Source organism: Oncorhynchus kisutch, linkage group LG10, assembly GCF_002021735.2.
Source record: "Oncorhynchus kisutch isolate 150728-3 linkage group LG10, Okis_V2, whole genome shotgun sequence".
Lineage (NCBI taxonomy): Eukaryota > Metazoa > Chordata > Actinopteri > Salmoniformes > Salmonidae > Oncorhynchus > Oncorhynchus kisutch.
In genome coordinates, this window is record NC_034183.2 from 10,778,220 (window position 1) to 10,801,654 (window position 23,435).

The 23,435-nt window shown below is 42.2% G+C and overlaps 1 protein-coding gene across 6 annotated transcripts in view; it reads right to left on the reverse strand.

The window, feature by feature from the left end:
- Window positions 1-67: 67 nt before the first annotated feature.
- The window catches only part of LOC109897714 (pleckstrin homology domain-containing family A member 7), a 201,775-nt gene continuing 178,407 nt past the window's right edge, over window positions 68-23,435 (reverse strand). For 4 of the 6 annotated variants that reach the window (XM_031833041.1, XM_031833042.1, XM_020492246.2 and 1 more), the window contains 8 exons: window positions 20,117-20,311; window positions 14,486-14,582; window positions 14,243-14,334; window positions 11,056-11,289; window positions 7,757-7,969; window positions 5,551-5,684; window positions 4,427-4,572; window positions 606-668 (listed from right to left, as the gene is read on the reverse strand). In XM_031833041.1, coding sequence (XP_031688901.1) covers window positions 643-668; window positions 4,427-4,572; window positions 5,551-5,684; window positions 7,757-7,969; window positions 11,056-11,289; window positions 14,243-14,334; window positions 14,486-14,582; window positions 20,117-20,311 — 1,137 coding nt within the window. In that variant the 3' untranslated portion in view covers window positions 606-642. Of the gene's footprint in view, window positions 669-4,426; window positions 5,685-7,756; window positions 7,970-11,055; window positions 11,370-14,242; window positions 14,335-14,485; window positions 14,583-20,116; window positions 20,312-23,435 lie in introns of all 6 variants that reach the window. The other 2 variants (XM_020492245.2, XR_004211154.1) reach the window with 2 other exon arrangements.

Here is a 23,435-nt window from a genome sequence, read left to right on the forward strand (position 1 = left end):
GAGTTGATTTATGACACATTGACCGTATACGAGTGTGTTCATGATTAAATAGAGAGAGAACTGGACATGAGGTAACATGTTTTGTTAAAACCTTTATTTCCAGAAAACATCATTATGGTTTATTTCCCTTTTAAATGACACATAATACAATACAGTTGATTGGAAAAAGCGTTACATGGCAGTGCTGAGCTACAAAGGTTGCAATTTGGGGCAAGATTGTCTTTCATTAGTCAAAATAAAATAAATATATGATTCATGTCATAATTACATTTCCATCTCAACAACCTATAAAACATTGCTTAGAACTTGTTTTAGAAATATAGACCACACTTCAAAAACACAGCTAATGATTCAGTTGCAAAAACTATTAGTGTTAACAATTACACACAACATTAAAGTGCAAAACACAACTCCACAAACGTAACATTAGGTACACGCACAGTTTCAATGCTCTTGTTGAGTTTCGAATAACTCTTGGTTCTTTAAAAGAAAACTTGATAATAAGGTTTTAACTCCAATAAAAAGTATTATAAAACATCACTCTGGCATTAATTGCTGAAAATGATTAGTATTAGATCCTTTGCCCATCAACTATTTTCATTCACGGATGTCCTGTCGGTGTCTTGGCGTCTGTGTCAATGGTCAGTCAGTGCTCAGCTGAGCTTTGGCTAAAAGGGGGAGAAAAAACATGTTAATGACATTGAAAGTTCCACCCTCTTTCCAAAAAGCCTAAGTAAGCAGTGCTTGTTTGTGTGGTAACAATACACCACAACCTTTTTACATTCTAATCATGACCCAACAATATTACCATCACCTAACCCAACAACATCACCTAACCCAACAACATCACATGACCCAACAATATTACCATCACCTAACCCAACAACATCACCATCACCTAACCCAACAACATCACCATCACCTAACCCAACAACATCACATGACCCAACAATATTACCATCACCTAACCCAACAACATCACCATCACCTAACCCAACAACATCACATGACCCAACAATATTACCATCACCTAACCCAACAACATCACCATCACCTAACCCAACAACATCACCATCACCTAACCCAACAACATCACCATCACCTAACCCAACAACATCACATGACCCAACAATATTACCATCACCTAACCCAACAACATCACCATCACCTAACCCAACAACATCACATGACCCAACAATATTACCATCACCTAACCCAACAACATCACCATCACCTAACCCAACAACATCATCATCACCTAAACCAACAACGCCACATGACCCAGCAACACCACCTAACCCAACAACATCACCATCACCCAACATCATCACATGACCCAACAACATCACCTGACCCAACAACATTTGGACACCAAAAACCACCATGCTTCAGAAAAGAAACCACCAAAGCACTCCAGGTTGTGAGAGCAGAAATGACACCTAAAGACAACAACTATCCCACTGGGCACAGACGTCAGTTCAACGTCTAGTTTAGAAGTTGTTAAGTTGGTTGAAAAATAAATACATATTCTTAAGTTGTTTCAATGTCATCACATCGATTTTTGGGGGGTTGAAATGACGTGAAAACAAGGCTGATTCAACCTTGTGCCCCAGTGGGATGCCAACACAAACATCACAGAGGCACCTTAAGGCCACGACACTCTAGAGAATATGCAGTGTACCATCACTAGATCTGTTATTCAGAATCTCGCTGTCTGCACAACCAGGGGCAATGAGAGAGGGTCACATTACTGTGTTGTACAGTGAAGATGCCCCTACACGCTGTTCTTGGGTCAGTTTTGGTCCAATTCTCTACACTAATGGTTAAGGTTATGATGAGGGAGAGGGAAAACTGATCCAAGATCTGTAGCTTCACCCAGGAGTGTGCTGCATTTGTCTCCCTTTCTGTTCCGATTCTCTTCTTCCAGGAGTGTGCACTGGCATACTCCCCATCATAGATTTGATTCAAGCGTTGGCTGAAGGAAGTTTCCACCATTGATAAATCCATACTTCTCACTTTGGGAGAAGGGTTGAGAATCAGGATACTAACTGGGTTGGCTTCTCTGAAGAGAGCACAATGTCCTACTAGATACTCCATCTATAGCTATATTAAAGGAGTGTTTTATGAAGGAGGGATCAAAGATACTGTAGGCAGTTCAGTGGGAAAAAGGTGTGTTTGTGTGTGTACAGCATGCAGAGTAGCCTGTGTGTATAGACTGTGTGTGTACACTGTGTAGTATATACACTGAGTGTATTAGGTACAGTGGGGCAAAAAAGTATTTAGTCAGCCACCAATTGTGCAAGTTCTCCCACTTAAAAAGATGAGAGAGGCCTGTAATTTTCATCATAGGTACACTTCAACTATGACAGATAAAATGAGAAAAAAAATCCAGAAAATCACATTGCTAGATTTTTTATGAATTTATTTGCAAATTATGGTGGAAAATAAGTATTTGGTCACCTACAAACAAGCAAGATTTCTGGCTCTCACAGACCTGTAACTTCTTCTTTAAGAGGCTCCTCTGTCCTCCACTCGTTACCTGTATTAATGGCACCTGTTTGAACTTGTTATCAGTATAAAAGAAACCTGTCCACAACCTCAAACAGTCACACTCCAAACTCCACTATGGCCAAGACCAAAGAGCTGTCAAAGGACACCAGAAACAAAATTGTAGACCTGCACCAGGCTGGGAAGACTGAATCTGCAATAGGTAAGCAGCTTGGTTTGAAGAAATCAACTGTGGGAGCAATTATTAGGAAATGGAAGACATACAAGACCACTGATAATCTCCTTCGATCTGGGGCTCCGCAAGATCTCACCCCGTGGGGTCAAAATGATCACAAGAACGGTGAGCAAAAATCCCATAACCACACGGGGGGGGGGACCTAGTGAATGACCTGCAGAGAGCTGGGAAAAAGTAACAAAGCCTACCATCAGTAGCACACTACTCCGCCAGGGACTCAAATCCTGCAGTGCCAGACGTGTCCCCCTGCTTAAGCCAGTACATGTCCAGGCCCATCTGAAGTTTGCTAGAGAGCATTTGGATGATCCAGAAGAAGATTGGGAGAATGTCATATGGTCAGATGAACCAAAATATAACTTTTTGGTAAAAACTCAACTCGTTGTGTTTGAAGGACAAAGAATGCTGAGTTGCATCCAAAGAACACCATACCTACTGTGAAGCATGGGGATGGAAACATCATGATTTGGGGCTGTTTTTCTGCAAACGGACCAGGACGACTGATCCGTGTAAAGGAAAGAATGAATGGGGCCATGTATCGTGAGATTTTGAGTGAAAACCTCCTTCCATCAGCAAGAGCATTGAAGATGAAACGTGGCTGGGTCTTTCAGCATGACAATGATACCAAACACACCGCCCGGGAAACGAAGGAGTGGCTTCGTAAGAAGCATATCAAGGTCCTGGAGTGTCCTAGTCAGTCTCCAGATCTTAACCCCATAGAAAATCTTTGGAGGGAGTTGAAAGTCCGTGTTGCCCAGCAACAGCCCCAAAACATCACTGCTCTAGAGGAGATCTGCATGAAGAAATGGGCCAAAATACCACCAAGAGTGTGTGAAAACCTTGTGAAGACTTACAGAAAACGTTTGACCTCTGTCATTGCCAACAAAGGGTATATAACAAAGTATTGAGATAAACTTTTGTTTTGACCAAACACTTATTTTCCACCATCATTTGCAAATAAATTCATAAAAAATCCTACAATGTGATTTTCTGGATTTTTTTCTCATTTTGTCTGTCATAGTTGAAGTGTACCTGTGATGAAAATTACAAGCCTCTCTCATCTTTTTAAGTGGGAGAACCTGCACAATTGGTGGCTGACTAAATACTTTTTTGCCCCACTGTACACCCATCTAGTACTGGGTCGGACAACCCTTTGCCTCTAGAGTATGTAAACGTTGCTCAATTGGTATCAAGGGACCTAACGTGTGCCAGGAAATCATTCCCCACACCATTACACCACTGCCACCAGCCTGTACAGTTGACACCAGGCAGGATGGGGCCATGGACTCATGCTGCTTATGCCAAATCCTGACTCTGCCATCAGCATGATGCAACAGAAACCGTGATTTGTCGGACCATGCAATGTTTTACCACTCCTCATTTGTCCAGTGTTGGTGATGGCGCGCCCACTAGAGCCGTTTCTGCTTGCTTTTAGCTGAAAGCAGTGGAACCCGGTATGGTCGCCTGCTGCAATAGCCCATCCGTGACAAGGATCGATGAGTTGTGCATTCCAAGATGCCATTCTGCACACCAATGTTGTACTGTGACGTTATTTGCCTCAAAGTCTCTTAGGTCACTCGTTTTGCCCATTCTAACGTTCCATCGAACAGTAACTGAATGCCTTGATGCCTGGCCACTGAGTGTGTATGTGTTTACACGTGTCCATGTGTGTGTGTATGAGCTGACCTGTGAACTGCTTGCTCTTGATGGAGGCTTCAGAGGCCAAGGCGTGAGACACATTCATAATCCTCTTCTGCTGCTGCATGGCTAGGTCCAGATCAGTAAAGTCCAGTGGGACAGCCACACCAGACGACGGATGTGTGTTCTGAACACTGACACACAGGTGGGAAGGGAATACGAACATGAGGAAAAAGAGGCCGAAACCCAAAGAAAGTACAGTCTGTGTCCCAAATGGAACCTTCTCCCCTACCAATTCGTCCCTGGTCAAAAGTAATGCACTACGTAGGGAATAGGCTCTGGTCAAAAGTAATGCACTGCGTAGGGAATAGGCTCTGGTCAAAAGTAATGCACTACGTAGGGAATAGGCTCTGGTCAAAAGTAGTGCACTATGTAGGGAATAGGCTCTGGTCAAAAGTAATGCACTACGTAGGGAATAGGCTCTGGTCAAAAGTAATGCACTACGTAGGGAATAGGCTCTGGTCAAAAGTAATGCACTACGTAGGAAATAGGCTCTGGTCAAAAGTAATGCACTGCGTAGGGAATAGGCTCTGGTCAAAAGTAATGCACTGCGTAGGGAATAGGCTCTGGTCAAAAGTAATGCACTACGTAGGGAATAGGCTCTGGTCAAAAGTAATGCACTGCGTAGGGAATAGGCTCTGGTCAAAAGTAATGCACTATGTAGGGAATAGGCTCTGGTCAAAAGTAATGCACTATGTAGGGAATAGGCTCTGGTCAAAAGTAGTGCACTATGTAGGGAATAGGCACTGGTCAAAAGTAGTGCACTATGTAGGGAATAGGGTGCCATTTGGGACGTACACAATGTTTGCGATCACTTTTTTGTGTTATGATCTAAAGTTTTTGTAGTTAGCTTAAGTTTGAAGTCACAACTGGGATTGAATCAGCCACAACCCAACAGTGGATCCAGTGGACCCAGAGACCCAGGATTAGGGACATTACGATACTTGTGATATGTTTTCTTCTCCCAATAAGAAGTACCTAGATTTTCACAAACAACAACTACTATTTCTTATCAAGAATCTGCCAGATCACTCTAAATTTGCGACTGAATTAATTTTTGTAATAAAAAGTTCTAAAATAAATAGATTTTTATGAAACTAAGTCAAGAGTACTTAGATTTGGCCAGGATGTTTATGATGCGTTCTGCTCTGCGTTGACGCTCCTCCATCTGCTCCTGGCTCAGAGGCTCCCCGGGGTCTGACTCCACATAGCGCTCTGAGATAGGCACCTTCTGGGGCTTGGACAGCTACATCCAGTCATAGACATCCAGTCAACCAACACATCCATATTAAAGTGCAATTCCAACACTTTTCAAACTCATTTTCATAATCTCCAGCACAATACCAGTGTCTACATATGTGAAAACGGCACAATTCTAAGTTTTTAGAAGAAAACATTTGAGTAAAAGAATTCTACCCGATGACATCATCAAAAGTTTAAACATTTTAAGAAACGTTATTTTCAAAAACACAGATTCGTGGTGAAGTGGGGAGCAAGACAATACCCTGCCCTGTGATGTCACAGAGAAGCATTTTGTAGGGCTTTTCTTCTTCTCTTGTTAACCACAGATCATAGAAACTTACTTATTTCAGTTAAGTAGACACTGGTTTGGTGCTGGAGATAATGAATATTAGGTTGAAAAGTGGCGGAATTGCAATTTAAGGCTTAGAACAATATTCAGAAATCATCTGTTTACAGTGCCTTCAGAAAGTATTCATACCCCTTGACTTATTCCACATTTTGTTATTACAGCCTGAATTCAAAATGGATTACATGTACTTTTCCCTCACCCATGTACACATAATACCCCATAATGACAAAGTGAAAACATATTTTTTTAAATGCTGGCAAATGTATAGAAAATGAAATACAGAAATATCTCATTTACATAAGTATTCACACCCATGAGTCAATACATGTTAGAATCACCTTTGGCTGCGATTACAGCTGTGAGTCTTTCTGGGTAAGTCTCTCTGTACCTGTTGGAAAGCAGACTGAACCAGGATTTCCTTTAGGATATTGCCTGTGCTTAGCCCTATTCCATTTAATTTTATCCTAAAAAAAACTCCTTAGTCCTTGCCGATGACAAGCATACCCATAATATGATGCAGCCACCATCATGCTTGGAAATATGAAGAATGGTACACAGTGATGTGTTGTATTGTATTTGCCTCAAACATAATGCTTTCTATTCAGGACATAAAGCTAATTTCTTTGCCACATATTTCTTCTTTCTTTTTACTCTGTCATTTAGGTTAGTATTATGGAGTAACTACAATGTTATTGATCCATCCTCAGCTCTCTCCTATAACAGCCATTCAACTATGTAACTGTTTTAAAGTCACCATTGGCCTCATGGTGAAATCCCTGAGCAGTTTCCTTCCTCTCCAGCAACTGAGTTAGGAAGGACACCTTTATCTTTGTAGTGACTGGGTGTATTGACACACCATCCAAAGTGTAATTAATAACTTCACCCTCCTCAAAGGGATATTCAATGTTAGTTTTTTTCTTCTTCTACCAATAGTTGCCTTTCTTTGTGAGGCATTGGAAAACCTCCCTTGTCTTTGTGGTTGAATCTTTGTTTGAAAATCATTGCTCGACTGAGGGACCTTACAGATAATAGCATGTGTGCGTTAGTCATTCAACAATCATGTTAAAGACTATTATTGCACACAGAGTGAGTCCATGCAACTTATTAACTCAAGACATTTCAGCTTTTCATTTTTAATCAATTTGTAAAAGATTTCCACTTTTTCCACATAATTACACTGACATTATGGGGTATTGAATGTAGGCCAGTGACAACATCTACATTTGATCATGATAAAAATTCAGGCTGTAACACAACAAAATGTGGAAAAAGTCAAGGGTTGTGAATACTTTCAGTAGGCACTGTAAATGGTCTGTTGGGGTCAGATAAATTCAAACTTTGCGGTTCAGCATAATGCTATAAGGTTCTACAAAAACAAGGTTATGTGATTGCAGTTGAAAGCATTAGTTCACTTTGCATCTTAATTGTGTATGTGGTGAATGGTAAGTCTACAGAGCTACAGTACAGAGCTACGGTATGAGCTACAGGCTAGCCTCTAAATCAAAACCATCCACATCTGCATAGTCGTAAAGGGGATGTTCGGTATTATACAGTTTGTAGTGGCTGTTTAAAGAAGGATGGATTACAGTTTCTCCAGGCCCATAGACTACTTTTAAGGTGAGGTAAAATACTGAACTTCCCCTTTTTAACCACTTATGTGTACAGGTATAATATTCATCAATAAGAGTGTTGATAGGAGAAAATCGATTAGCCATTCATGAACGTACCTCACGACTGAGGTTCAGGTTGTAGTCGAGGGGCTCCATGTCAGTTCCCCTCATGGGCGTGGCCATCACCGTGAGCCACTCATCTGATTGGATCCTCTCCCTTTCCTTCAGCTCTCTACGCCCCTCGTCGCTCTGGCCCTCGGCACCCAGTCGCTCCACCACCTGAGCTTTCTGCTCCTGCTGCAAATCAAAGTCCTGCTGCTCTCGCCTCCACTAGGGGGGGACAAACAACAGTTACTTTATCTGACCACTAGAGGGGGGGGGGGGATTTCTGAAACAGTTTGGGGCCTGGGACCCCTTTTGTGATAGCAAATTCATCAGGGACCCCCTGCATAACACACAACTCGAGTGAGATAAAATAAAAAACATACATACAACATGATTTCCGCAGTGCATGGCCAGAAAAATAACGGATCATTTTAAAGGCCCATTGTATCTGACCACTAAACCAGGGCAAAAAAATACCATGAATACCATTATTTTAATGATTTTCACAAACCTTAATCCTTAGAATGGTCCTTTGGAGGAAGGACTGTTGACATATATACTACCTTTCAAAAGTTTGGGGTCACTTAGCAATTTTTTTGTCCATTTAAAATGACATCAAATTGATGAGAAATACTGAGTAGACATTGTTAATGTTGTAAACCACTATTGTAGATGGAAAAAGCTGATCTTTAATGAAATAGGCGTACAGAGGCCCATTATCAGCAACCATCACTCCTGTGTTCCAATGGCACGTTGTGTTAGCTAATCCAAGTTTAGCATTTTAAAAGGCTAACTGATCATTAGAAAACCCTTTTGCAATTATGTTAGCACAGCTGAAAACTGTTGTTCTGATTAAAGAAGCAATAAAACGGATCTTATTTGGACTTGTTGAGTATCTGGAGCATAAGAATTTGTGGGTTCGATTACAGGCTCTAAATGGCCAGAAACAAAGACCTTCTTCTTTTGAACGGTAGTGTATATCCAAAAGAAAAAATGGCTTTCCTGAAAATTAAATCTATCATTGTATTTTTTTGTTTTCCTGGTTTCATGAGGAAATTTGAATTACATGAATTACATGAGATGAATTACATCAGAAACAACCACCAAACGATATTGATTAACCTGTGAGCACAAACCAACACACTCTCCTTTGCTTTTCCAAACCCATAAACACATTTGTGTTTTGAGTAAATAACTGTTTGTATGAGTGTATTTGTTTGTGTCCAAGCTCTTAAACCCACGCGTGCATAGTTCCCACTGCAGCGGGTGTAGGCCTCATCAGCATGTATTCCCATGCTGTGAGGAGAAAGTGCATCACATGCGTCATTGTGCTCGGTGGACGGAGGAAAATCACATCACAGGGAAAATGCATGCATACATACTCATCAAACCCCCTGCCAAATGGAAAAACACAGCCAGAAGAGATTTTGTAGAAGCAACGTTACTTTATTCTCGAGTGCAGATCTCTACATTAGAATATAACAGGAGTGAAGGAGTTGTGATTTTTTTGTTTTACAGATTCACTTAACAATGAGCTGTCCATTATTTCCCTTCCTTTGTGCTATTTTCACATCCTTGCTGATTTAAAACAAATTGGGATGGGGTGAAAGAAATATGGTGGAATTTACACCTGCCTTGATGGTAGGCTTTCGGCAGCCATTTTGCTTATCCCTTTCCTGTCCTTTCATCTGCAGTGAATAAGATAAAATAGGCCAATTAAAAGGTACTCAGACTGGAGTACTCGCTCACTATGACCTTGACCGTGGAAGTGGACCGTTGTAGCGGTCATCCACAGCCAAGTAGAAACGTCTTTGTTGTGGTCTTAAAGAGGCTGTGCTAATGTTGATGTAGCACCAACTAAAAGGTGTGAATAAGAGACTGTTTGATGTGGCATGGTGTGGTATAAGATGAGCAGATTCAAATGACCTAAAAGAGAGTCTAAAATGAGAAGTAGTGTAAACTCTGGCTATTATGGTGAAGAACTACAAAATAAAACTCTGTAACCAGCAAAAGCTGATTAAGTAAGTATTGCCAACTGTAAGTAGGAGCTGGGAACACAAAGGCTGATCAGTAATGCAGTTAGAAGCTATTATTGATGAGCTCACAGCAATCTGGTTAAGATTGTGTGTTAGATAATATATTAGACTTTGTAATGTGATGTCCCTCGTCTTTTGACGATCATAGGCTCAATTAATCTGATTCTGTGGTAGCCATAGCACGCCATAAGACAACCAGGGTGGAAAAAGTGAGGTTGATGGGCAATTTTGTGAGAAGAAAATAATTAATCAGCAAAAAAAGGCACTTTCATTAGATTCATTCGTGTAATGCTAAAGATTGAGGGAGCAGGTATGTTTGGTAATGACTGAGGGAGCAGGTATGTTTGGTAATGATTGAGGGAGCAGGTATGTTTGTTAAAGATTGAGGGAGCAGGTATGTTTGGTAATGACTGAGGGAGCAGGTATGTTTGTTAAAGATTGAGGGAGCAGGTATGTTTGTTAAAGATTGAGGGAGCAGGTATGTTTGGTAAAGATTGAGGGAGCAGGTATGTTTGGTAATGATTGAGGGAGCAGGTATGTTTGGTAATGATTGAGGGAGCAGGTATGTTTGGTAATGATTGAGGGAGCAGGTATGTTTGGTAATGACTGAGGGAGCAGGGACATTTGGTAATGATTTGTACCACTTCCTCGTTGATTTGTTCAAACATGGTACACATTTCCCCATCCCCATTTCATCAAATCTCTATAAAATATAACTTTACAAATGTATAGGCTACTGAAAATATCCTTCAGTAAATTAATAAAAATGTATATGTACAGAAATGTAAATGTACATAGAATGGCCTTTTCTTCTCTTGTGACAGAGAGGGAGGGAAGGCAGAGATGCCCACCTCTTCTCCTTGATATACATTCAGTGTGTCAGTGAGGTAACACACAGGGGCACAAGTGATGGGGTAAACTCAACCCCTACACCTTAATATGGGGAACAGCGCTGTCTTACAGTCCATCTCTGACAGATATCCCCTCCCCTACTCCCCAAAGCGGCCTCCACCACGCACAGTCTGACTGCTCTGCAGCCCAGCCTAGCTGGCCCCGGCTTAGCACCAGCCCCACGACCCTTAGCATGATGCTAACTTTACTAATGTTACTGCCATTGGTTACACATGGGGGAGAGAGTGGGAGAATGGTGTTAAAATAAGCCGTTTAGCATGTTAGTGCTTGTGGCGGTGGCTCCTATGTGAGGGGTTCGGCAGGGGCGTGACAGTGGCAGTGGTCCCTGCTTCTGCTGCGGGGTTGGGGAGGGGGGGAACGTACTGAGCCCAGGTCAGTGGAGGAGAGAGGCCTGGTAGTGGATGAGGAACGATGGGTGGTGGAGTGACGTTCTCCCTGGCTGAGGTTCCTCTTGCGCTCGCGGACCAGGGCCCTCTGGTGTCTCTTCATACGCTCCAGCTGCTCCTCAGCACTCATGCGGCTCCGTGGGGCCTGGGCCAGAGACTGGGGCTGCTGGTCGGAAGAGTACAGCTGCTCCAAGGCACTCTTAGGTCTCTCCTGGGACAGATCGTAAGAGAGGGAGATAGTGAGTGAGAGAGAGAGAGAAACATAGTGAAAGAGATATGAGATGGGTAGTGCTATAGACATGTGATATGAAGAGGGAGAAAGGAAAGGAGAGGAGGAAGACAGGAAAAACAAAGGAAAAAACAGACGCATCTTCAACACAAATTCAGTATTTAGTCTTAGGACAAGATAGCAGAGTTTCTCAACTCCACAATGTACAAGTACAATGAAGTTGACTGGCGACGAGTGTGGGCGGACTGCACCTTTAACTATATTGAGTCGCTGTCAATCGATACTTGTAAAAATGTCCTTGTACTTACACTAAATATAGAAAAGTCTGTGGACACCACTTCAAATTAGAGGATTCTGCTATTTTTGCCATGCCCGTTGCTGACAGGTGTATAAAGTCGAGCACACAGCCATGCAATCTCCATAGACAAACACTGACAGTAGAATGGCCTTACAGAAGAGCTCAGTGACTTTCAACGTGGCACCGTCACAGGATGGCACCTTTCCAACAAGTCAGTTCGTCAAATTTCTGCCCTGCCAGAGGTGACCCTGTCCAACTGTAAGTGCTGTTATTGTGAAGTGGGAACGTCTATGAGCAACAACGGCTCAGTTGCAAAGTGGTGGGACCGCCGAGTGCTGAAGCATGTTTGGCCGCCTCTCCTTCCAGTTCTCTGCTGCCAATGACTGGAACGAACTACAAAAATCTCTGAAACTGGAAACACTTATCTCCCTCACTACCTTTAAGCACCAACTGTCAGAGCAGCTCACAGATTACTGCACCTGTACATAGCCCACCTATAATTTAGCCCAAACAACTACCTCTTTCCCAACTGTATTTAATTTTAATTTATTTATTTATTTTGCTCCTTTGCACCCCATTATTTTTTATTTCTACTTTGCACATTCTTCCATTGCAAAACTACCATTCCAGTATTTTACTTGCTATATTGTATTTACTTTGCCATCATGGCCTTTTTTTGCCTTTACCTCCTTTATCTCACCTCATTTGCTCACATTGTATATAGACTTGTTTATACTGCATTATTGACTGTATGTTTGTTTTTACTCCATGTGTAACTCTGTGTCGTTTTATCTGTCGAACTGCTTTGCTTTATCTTGGCCAGGTCGCAATTGTAAATGAGAACTTGTTCTCAACTTGCCTACCTGGTTAAATAAAGGTAAAATAAAAATAAAATAAAAATAAAATAAAAATGTAGAAATTGTCTGTCCTCGGATGCAACACTCACTACCGAGTTCATTGGCAAAGTAGACAAACTTAAGCAGGAAATGCCAACAACGAACAGTGAGCAATCTTATTCATGCATAAAAAAACTAATAATGAATGAAAAGCATTGCAAGTTAGAATTTTGTTAAGTTAGTGTGGGAGAGGTGGAAAAATTATTATTATCAATCAATAATGACAAACCTCCTGGCATTGACAACTTAGATAGAAAGCTACTGAGGATGGTAGCTGACTCTATAGCCACTCCTATCTGTCATATCTTTAATTTGAGCCTAGAGGAAAGTTTGCAACAGCTAATGGAGATCCTTATAAAATGCCAAAAAACCAAACTGCCTCTGGAAGCAACATCAGCATAAGAACGGTTCGTCGGGAGCTTCATCAAATGGGTTTCCATGGCCGAGCAGTCCACGTGCACAAAGCGAGGTCAATACATAAATGGTTTGTCGAGATCGGTGTGGAAGAACTTGACTGGCCTGCACAGAGCCCTGACCTCAACCCCATCAGACACCTTCTACATCGGCATTGCTTTCTGTTTGGGGATTTAGGCTGGGTTTCTGTATAGCCCTTTGTGACATCTGCTGATGTAAAAAGGCCTTCATAAATACATTTGATTGATTGGAACACAAACTGGCCGCAGCAATGTTCCAACATCTAGTGGAAAGCCTCCCAGAAGAGTGGAGGCTGTTATAGCAGCAGAGGGGGGACCAACTCCATATTAATGCCCATGATTTTTGAATGAGATGTTCGACGAACAGGTGTCCACATACTTTTGGTAATGTAGTGTATGTTTGTCCTGTGTAAATGTGAGCTTTTTTTTTGGTGCTGAAATCTGTAGTTTTTGATAAAATAAGCATTTAATGTGACGTCTGTCTAACTGTGCCCTGTAATCCACTGTTTTCCAATGGAGTAGGAAGTTATGACTTCTAGCGTGCAATACCACTCACTACTTTATAAATATCCATTCTTAAACGCTTACTGTGTACTTGTGCTTGTCCTGATTGTTAGAGATGTCAGTTGGATTTGGAATCCATAGCCGTACAATAACGGAATCCTCCTTCCCCATTAATAAACATTTATCAAAAACTACAGATTTCAGCACCAAAAGAAAAGCTTGCATTTACACAGGATAAATATGGTTACAAGGAAACATTAAAGCAGGGGTGTCAAACTCATTCAATTTTTTCCTTTCAATTAAGACCTAGAGAACCAGGTGAGGTTAGTTCCTTACTAATTAGCGACCTTAATTCATCAATCAAGTACAAGGGTGGAGTGAAAAACTACAGACACTCGGCCCTCTGTGGAATGAGTTTGAAACATGCATTAAAGAATGGACATTTGGACCACAGAGAGTTGTGTCAAAAGTTGTGCACTATATATATATATTTTTAAACCTTTATTTAACTAAGTCAGTTAAGAACAAAGCCTAGGAACAGTGGGTTAACTGCCTGTTCAGGGACAGAACGACAGATTTGAACCTTGTCAGCTCGGGGATTTGAACTTGCAACCTTCCGGTTCCTAGTCCAATATAGAGAATATGTTGCCATTTGGGATGTAACTCATATCTCGTTCCATCCCCTGTGTGGTGCACTACTTTTGACCAGAGCCTATTCCCTACATAGTGCACTACTTTTGACCAGAGCCTATTCCCTAAATAGTGCACTACTTTTAGAAAGCAGCCTTTGTGTGGTGACTCACCCTCCCTGCTGAGCCAGCCACTCCTCTCCTTAGGGTCACGTAGGAGGAGATATTACTGGATTGGTTCAGCTGCGACGATGAGCCTGACAGACCTGGGACGGACAGGAAACAGGAAACACTGTCACAGTATGCTTGGGAGGAAACCCACCCTGACACAGCACCGCTGCCCTGAAAATACACAAAGTGGCAAGGAGTGGAATGCAAGCCTCAACCAGGTCTGGATTCCAGGCTAGCTGATGATACCTTTGTTTGGGAGGGTCTGGTAGCCCCCCTCAGACCCTATGCTGCTCCGGACCATCCCCGGCAGCTCTGGTTCACTGAGGTACGACCGCAGCTCCACCTGAAACGACCGCAACAGAGGTTAACGCAACAATCACACTGCAGACATCACACTAGATCAGTGAGGTTTGAGTCAACTTAATACTCAATACAATACATGTTGCTCTTAATTAGGACTGTGGTGGTCAAGACATTTTGTCAGCTGGTAACTGTCATTCAAATAACTGCTGGTCTCACCGTAATTGACCGTTTATGTTCATTAACACATTTAGCATCTCTGGGCTTCCACACATAACCTGGGGCGGCAGGGTAGCCTAGTGGTTAGAGCGTTGGACTAGTAACCGAAAAGTTGCAAGTTCAAATCCCCGAGCTGACAAGATACAAATCTGTCATTCTGCCCCCGAACAGGCAGTTAACCCACTATTCCTAGGCCGTCATTGAAAATAAGAATTTGTTCTTAACTGACTTGCCTAGTAAAATAAAGGTAAAAAAAATAAAAACAAGTCACTGATTCTGACCTTTGGAACATCTAAGTTCTAAGTAATGAGTCTAATAAATCCATTTAGTATAGCCTACACCCGGGGTTCCCAAACCTTTTCACTCAGGGCCCTGTTTCCAGCATTGAGGAACATCCCGCGGGCCCCATGTGCGTGGCACACACCCCACCCCACATCTATTTCTATGGGCACTAGTATTGTTCGTGACAAACTGTTCACACCCCTCCCCTTGGTGGAGAGAATATGTTGTAGGTTTAACGTTTATTTCCTGGATTTCTACACATTTTACCATGTCTAATGTGTATTCATGTGATATTTGGTGACAAAATTTACAACAATATATATGGGCTAAAAAAACGTGCCATGGGCTAGTTGATCTGGACATTTCTGATCAGTTGTAAATATCTCTCTAAGGTTTGTAATGACTGACATGACAAGAGGAACTGATGATGCACTGATGATGCACTCACTACCCACCTGGTGCATTCTACTATTACAACTTTCAAGAGTAAGTTTAAAGCCTTCAACAACAACAAAACAACTTGCGCCCCCCACAGTGTGGAAATGGAAACCCCTGGCCTATGATTGTTTTTAAAGCAGGTCAAAATAAACATTGTGATATGAAGAAAATGTAGTCAATTTCAGAAGAACAGAATAGCATATTCTGAGTCATCCTAATGTTAGGCCCTGATGTGGCTATGCCAAATGGCTACACTAGTTCATTTAGCAGATACGATTGGCACGTCATCCGTCTCTCATTCACACGTCATCCGTCTCTCATTCACACGTCATCCGTCTCTCATTCACACTTCATCCGTCTCTCATTCACACTTCATCCGTCTCTCATTCACACGTCATCCGTCTCTCATTCACACGTCATCCGTCTCTCATTCACACGTCATCCGTCTCTCATTCACACGTCATCCGTCTCTCATTCACACGTCATCCGTCTCTCATTCACACGTCATCCGTCTCTCATTCACAGTTTGACAAGCACTTGATAAAATTCTCACCCATCAGACTATTCTCAATTGTATCTGGTCTTCAGATTTATAATGGCCCACCCCCCAGGTAGGCTACACTGGTTGTAAAGCGGATTAATGTGCTTACTGTTAAGAATAAATATAGCAGCACGAGAAAGCTGGGATCCTCTTTTAAATAGTTGCCAGTCAAAACTCTGTTTTCACAGGTGATTGAGCAGGGCTCTTGTTTCACTAGGCTCTGTAGGCTCTCCAACCCTGTTCCAGGGGTCTTGTTTCACTAGGCTCTGTAGGCTCTCCAACCCTGTTCCAGGGGTCTTGTTTCACTAGGCTCTGGGCTCTCCAACCCTGTTCCAGGGGTCTTGTTTCACTAGGCTCTGGGCTCTCCAACCCTGTTCCAGGGGTCTTGTTTCACTAGGCTCTGTGCTCTCCAACCCTGTTCCAGGGGTCTTGTTTCACTAGGCTCTGTGCTCTCCAACCCTGTTCCAGGGGTCTTGTTTCACTAGGCTCTGGGCTCTCCAACCCTGTTCCAGGGGTCTTGTTTCACTAGGCTCTGGGCTCTCCAACCCTGTTCCAGGGGTCTTGTTTCACTAGGCTCTGGGCTCTCCAACCCTGTTCCAGGGGTCTTGTTTCACTAGGCTCTGTAGGCTCTGGGCTCTCCAACCCTGTTCCAGGGGTCTTGTTTCACTAGGCTCTGGGCTCTCCAACCCTGTTCCAGGGGTCTTGTTTCACTAGGCTCTGTAGGCTCTGGGCTCTCCAACCCTGTTCCAGGGGTCTTGTTTCACTAGGCTCTGTAGGCTCTGGGCTCTCCAACCCTGTTCCAGGGGTCTTGTTTCACTAGGCTCTGTAGGCTCTGGGCTCTCCAACCCTGTTCCAGGGGTCTTGTTTCACTAGGCTCTGTAGGCTCTGGGCTCTCCAACCCTGTTCCAGGGGTCTTGTTTCACTAGGCTCTGTAGGCTCTGGGCTCTCCAACCCTGTTCCAGGGGTCTTGTTTCACTAGGCTCTGTAGGCTCTGGGCTCTCCAACCCTGTTCCAGGGGTCTTGTTTCACTAGGCTCTGTAGGCTCTGGGCTCTCCAACCCTGTTCCAGGGGTCTTGTTTCACTAGGCTCTGTAGGCTCTGGGCTCTCCAACCCTGTTCCAGGGGTCTTGTTTCACTAGGCTCTGTAGGCTCTGGGCTCTCCAACCCTGTTCCAGGGGTCTTGTTTCACTAGGCTCTGTAGGCTCTGGGCTCTCCAACCCTGTTCCAGGGGTCTTGTTTCACTAGGCTCTGTAGGCTCTGGGCTCTCCAACCCTGTTCCAGGGGTCTTGTTTCACTAGGCTCTGTAGGCTCTGGGCTCTCCAACCCTGTTCCAGGGGTCTTGTTTCACTAGGCTCTGTAGGCTCTCCAACCCTGTTCCAGGGGTCTTGTTTCACTAGGCTCTGTAGGCTCTGGGCTCTCCAACCCTGTTCCAGGGGTCTTGTTTCACTAGGCTCTGTAGGCTCTGGGCTCTCCAACCCTGTTCCAGGGGTCTTGTTTCACTAGGCTCTGGGCTCACCAACCCTGTTCCAGGGGTCTTGTTTCACTAGGCTCTGGGCTCTGGGCTCACCAACCCTGTTCCAGAGGTCTTGTTTCACTAGGCTCTGGGCTCTCCAACCCTGTTCCAGGGGTCTTGTTTCACTAGGCTCTGTAGGCTCTGGGCTCTCCAACCCTGTTCCAGGGGTCTTGTTTCACTAGGCTCTGGGCTCTCCAACCCTGTTCCAGGGGTCTTGTTTCACTAGGCTCTGGGCTCTCCAACCCTGTTCCAGGGGTCTTGTTTCACTAGGCTCTGTAGGCTCTGGGCTCTCCAACCCTGTTCCAGGGGTCTTGTTTCACTAGGCTCTGTAGGCTCTGGGCTCTCCAACCCTGTTCCAGGGGTCTTGTTTCACTAGGCTCTGTAGGCTCTGGGCTCTCCAACCCTGTTCCAGGGGTCTTGTTTCACTAGGCTCTGTAGGCTCTGGGCTCTCCAACCCTGTTCCAGGGGTCTTGTTTCACTAGGCTCTGTAGGCTCTGGGCTCTCCAACCCTGTTCCAGGGGTCTTGTTTCACTAGGCTCTGGGCTCACCAACCCTGTTCCAGGGGTCTTGTTTCACTAGGCTCTGGGCTCACCAACCCTGTTCCAGGGGTCTTGTTTCACAAGGCTCTGGGCTCTCCAACCCTGTTCCAGGGGTCTTGTTTCACAAGGCTCTGGGCTCTCCAACCCTGTTCCAGGGGTCTTGTTTCACTAGGCTCTGTAGGCTATGGGCTCTCCAACCCTGTTCCAGGGGTCTTGTTTCACTGTTCCTAGGCTGTCATTGAAAATAAGAATTTGTTCTTAACTGACTTGCCTAGTTAAATAAAGGTTAAAAAAATTTTTTTTAAAGGCTCTGTAAGCTATGGGCTCTCCAACCCTGTTCCAGGGGTCTTGGGCCTATAGACTAGGCTTAAAGTTATTTGGCCACTTTAGCTGTGATACAAACCTTCTCAAAACATATAGGCCCATGGGCTAGGCTTCATGATGCAGGCGACTATGATATGAAAAAGTCACAAAAATGCATGCACTGTATCTTGCCTTACGCCTTGATCACACAGATAGTGTGTTGTGCAAAAGTAGTACGCATTATCATTTGGATGTGTGCAACAAAAGTTCAACATTCACCTTCTGCTACCGTTTCTGTCAAGCCGTCTACACATACAGTTTGATGCATACGTTCGATAATTCCAACATATACACCTCACAGAACGCTCTGCAACTACTTCTGCAACGCAATGCTGCAAGGCAAACGCAGCGTTCCATTGGAAACTAATGTACTTCTGGTGTACCACAATGCAATGACACCATTGGTGTGATCGAGGAATTAGACTGCACACGCTGGCATCATTCACAAGTCATAATATTCTCACCCATCAGACTATTATCAATTTAATGTTGTCTTTACATATACTAGATAATATATGTGTGACATTAGTTTCGATTTAGAATGGGACATTATCATGCAGCTGTTGGAACAGGGGCAGGGAAAAAGACTGCATAGCGACTGGAGGACGTTTTTCCTGCGGTTCATTTTCATGCCAGCCAGGTTGGCTACTCCGGTTGCGAAGCAATGTGCTTAATATTAGGAAAGTTGAGAAATAATTATAGTAGGCCCAGCCTATAGAAAGCTAATGGGATCCTCCTCTTTTTAATAGAGGCCATCAAAACTCTGTTTTCTCATGCAATTGCATAGCATATAGAAATGTTTATAATGGGCATATAAGAACACTTATTTCATTCCATGCATCAACCAGCTACGAGGAGCTGGCTCTCAGTGGGCAACAGGTGATCCTATTCCGCTCAAACTCAATGCCAGGGCTCTCATGAAGTGTTTGATTTGATTTTTCAAATGCATTTTTTGGAGAAGCCTAGTTACCATGACTCAACGGTCACGTGGTTTTTAACTGTGGCCATGTCTTGTGACTGCTGGTGTAGCAGTAATATGGTCACCATAACAGACATACTCTCATTTTTACATTTGAGTCATTTAGCAGATGCTCTTATCCAGAGTGACATCCAGGAGCAATTGTGATTAAGTGCCTTGGTCAAGGGCACATCAACAGATTTTTCACCTAGTCTGCTCGGGGATTTGAACCGGAAAACTTTCAGTTACTGGCCCAACCCTCTTAAATTAACCGCTACCTCTCAGTGAAGTAAAGGATGCATTTCATTTCAAAACATTGTCACCTTTTCCTCAACCCTCATTCCCTCTCCTTCAGGAAAGGTGTGTTGGCAACTAATTTCCACCATATTGGCTATTCAGTTCTTTCAGATGCATAGTGATTAGTGCATGAAAGAAGAGGAAAGAGGACAGCTGTTTGGAATAGAATGGCTGTGTGACAGTATGATAGTCACTTAGCCATGACAATATTATTGTCCCGTGAAACTGGCTTCGATGGTGACAGCTGAAAACAGCGGTGATTTGATACAGTGCCGCAATTGACTGTTCCACTTCAGAAACGGCACCCGCTGAATAACTGTTATCTGCAGCATACACCTTAGAAGTACAAAAAAAGTCTAGTCTTAAAAATGAATGACCTAAAAATAAACAACTTAATTAAATACATTTAAATAATGGCTTGTCCTGACCTTACAGTCTCCGTTGACACACCCTCCGACCTCACGGTCTCTCTTCCGCTCGTCTGACTGGCGTTTGAGCCCTCGAACCGACGTGTGTCTTACGACCGCTGCTGCCTCTTTGGGGAGGGGTGGGATGGTGGGGGGCGGGTCTTCATAGTCGTAAAGGCGGGGCAGGGGTGGCCTGGGAGGAGCCTCATCTTCTGCCTGTACCAGAGCCACACCCATACAGGAAGTCAGTCACAATTAGTACTTAGCAAGAATTTCAATTGCATTTCCTTGATTCCTCGCATCCTTTCTCCTCATCTCCTCAAAACCGTTAGATGAGAGGGGGGAACCTCTGACTTTCTCATCTAATGGGTTTTGAGGAGAGGGGATGTGAGAAATCAAGGAAATACAATTGAGATTCTACCTTATTGGAAAGTACCACAAAGTTCATTGGAGGTAGAGGCCTGCGGGCAGGAACCTTGGAGCCTCTGCTCCAATGAGCATTGAGAGGGAGGGGAGAAACTGAAGAATCAAGGAAGGGAGGAATCAAAGATTTGTCAGCTAGTAATGCTTTCAGACACCACCACTGATTAGGAGGGAGTCATTTTACTAACTCAGGTCTATCTAGTTTCATATTCAGATGACTGTTTCATGTATTCTACTAACTCAGTGCTATCTAGTTTCAGATTCAGATGACTGTTTCATGTATTTTACTAACTCAGGTCTATCTAGTTTCATATTCAGATGACTGTTTCATGTATTCTACTAACTCAGTGCTATCTAGTTTCAGATTCAGATGACTGTTTCATGTATTTTACTAACTCAGTGCTATCTAGTTTCATATTCAGATGACTGTTTCATGTATTCTACTAACTCAGTGCTATCTAGTTTCATATTCACTGTTTCATGTATTCTACTAACTCAGGTCTATCTAGTTTCATATTCAGATGACTGTTTCATGTATTTTACTAACTCAGGTCTATCTAGTTTCATATTCACTGTTTCATGTATTCTACTAACTCAGGTCTATCTAGTTTCATATTCAGATGACTGTTTCATGTATTCTACTAACTCAGGTCTATCTAGTTTCATATTCAGATGACTGTTTCATGTATTTTACTAACTCAGGTCTATCTAGTTTCATATTCAGATGACTGTTTCATGTATTCTACTAACTCAGGTCTATCTAGTTTCATATTCAGATGACTGTTTCATGTATTCTACTAACTCAGGTCTATCTAGTTTCATATTCACTGTTTCATGTATTCTACTAACTCAGGTCTATCTAGTTTCATATTCACTGTTTCATGTATTTAACTAACTCAGGTCTATCTAGTTTCATATTCACTGTTTCATGTATTCTACTAACTCAGGTCTATCTAGTTTCATATTCAGATGACTGTTTCATGTATTTTACTAACTCAGGTCTATCTAGTTTCATATTCAGATGACTGTTTCATGTATTTTACTAACTCAGGTCTATCTAGTTTCATATTCAGATGACTGTTTCATGTATTCTACTAACTCAGGTCTATCTAGTTTCATATTCAGATGACTGTTTCATGTATTCTACTAACTCAGGTCTATCTAGTTTCATATTCAGATGACTGTTTCATGTATTTTACTAACTCAGGTCTATCTAGTTTCATATTCAGATGACTGTTTCATGTATTTTACTAACTCAGGTCTATCTAGTTTCATATTCAGATGACTGTTTCATGTATTTTACTAACTCAGGTCTATCTAGTTTCATATTCACTGTTTCATGTATTTTACTAACTCAGGTCTATCTAGTTTCATATTCACTGTTTCATGTATTCTACTAACTCAGGTCTGTCTAGTTTCATATTCACTGTTTCATGTATTTTACTAACTCAGGTCTATCTAGTTTCATATTCACTGTTTCATGTATTCTACTAACTCAGGTCTATCTAGTTTCATATTCACTGTTTCATGTATTCTACTAACTCAGGTCTATCTAGTTTCATATTCACTGTTTCATGTATTTTACTAACTCAGGTCTATCTAGTTTCATATTCAGATGACTGTTTCATGTATTCTACTAACTCAGGTCTATCTAGTTTCATATTCACTGTTTCATGTATTCTACTAACTCAGGTCTATCTAGTTTCATATTCACTGTTTCATGTATTCTACTAACTCAGGTCTATCTAGTTTCATATTCACTGTTTCATGTATTTAACTAACTCAGGTCTATCTAGTTTCATATTCACTGTTTCATGTATTCTACTAACTCAGGTCTATCTAGTTTCATATTCACTGTTTCATGTATTCTACTAACTCAGGTCTATCTAGTTTCATATTCACTGTTTCATGTATTCTACTAACTCAGGTCTATCTAGTTTCATATTCACTGTTTCATGTATTCTACTAACTCAGGTCTATCTAGTTTCATATTCAGATGACTGTTTCATGTATTTTACTAACTCAGGTCTATCTAGTTTCATATTCACTGTTTCATGTATTTTACTAACTCAGGTCTATCTAGTTTCATATTCACTGTTTCATGTATTCTACTAACTCAGGTCTATCTAGTTTCATATTCACTGTTTCATGTATTCTACTAACTCAGGTCTATCTAGTTTCATATTCACTGTTTCATGTATTCTACTAACTCAGGTCTATCTAGTTTCATATTCACTGTTTCATGTATTCTATTAACTCAGGTCTATCTAGTTTCATATTCAGATGACTGTTTCATGTATTTTACTAACTCAGTGCTATCTAGTTTCATATTCAGATGACTGTTTCATGTATTCTACTAACTCAGGTCTATCTAGTTTCATATTCACTGTTTCATGTATTCTACTAACTCAGGTCTATCTAGTTTCATATTCACTGTTTCATGTATTTTACTAACTCAGTGCTATCTAGTTTCATATTCAGATGACTGTTTCATGTATTTTACTAACTCACGTCTATCTAGTTTCATATTCACTGTTTCATGTATTCTACTAACTCAGGTCTATCTAGTTTCATATTCACTGTTTCATGTATTTTACTAACTCAGTGCTATCTAGTTTCATATTCAGATGACTGTTTCATGTATTTTACTAACTCAGGTCTATCTAGTTTCATATTCACTGTTTCATGTATTCTATTAACTCAGGTCTATCTAGTTTCATATTCAGATGACTGTTTCATGTATTTTACTAACTCAGTGCTATCTAGTTTCATATTCAGATGACTGTTTCATGTATTCTACTAACTCAGTGCTATCTAGTTTCATATTCAGATGACTGTTTCATGTATTTTACTAACTCAGGTCTATCTAGTTTCATATTCACTGTTTCATGTATTTTACTAACTCAGGTCTATCTAG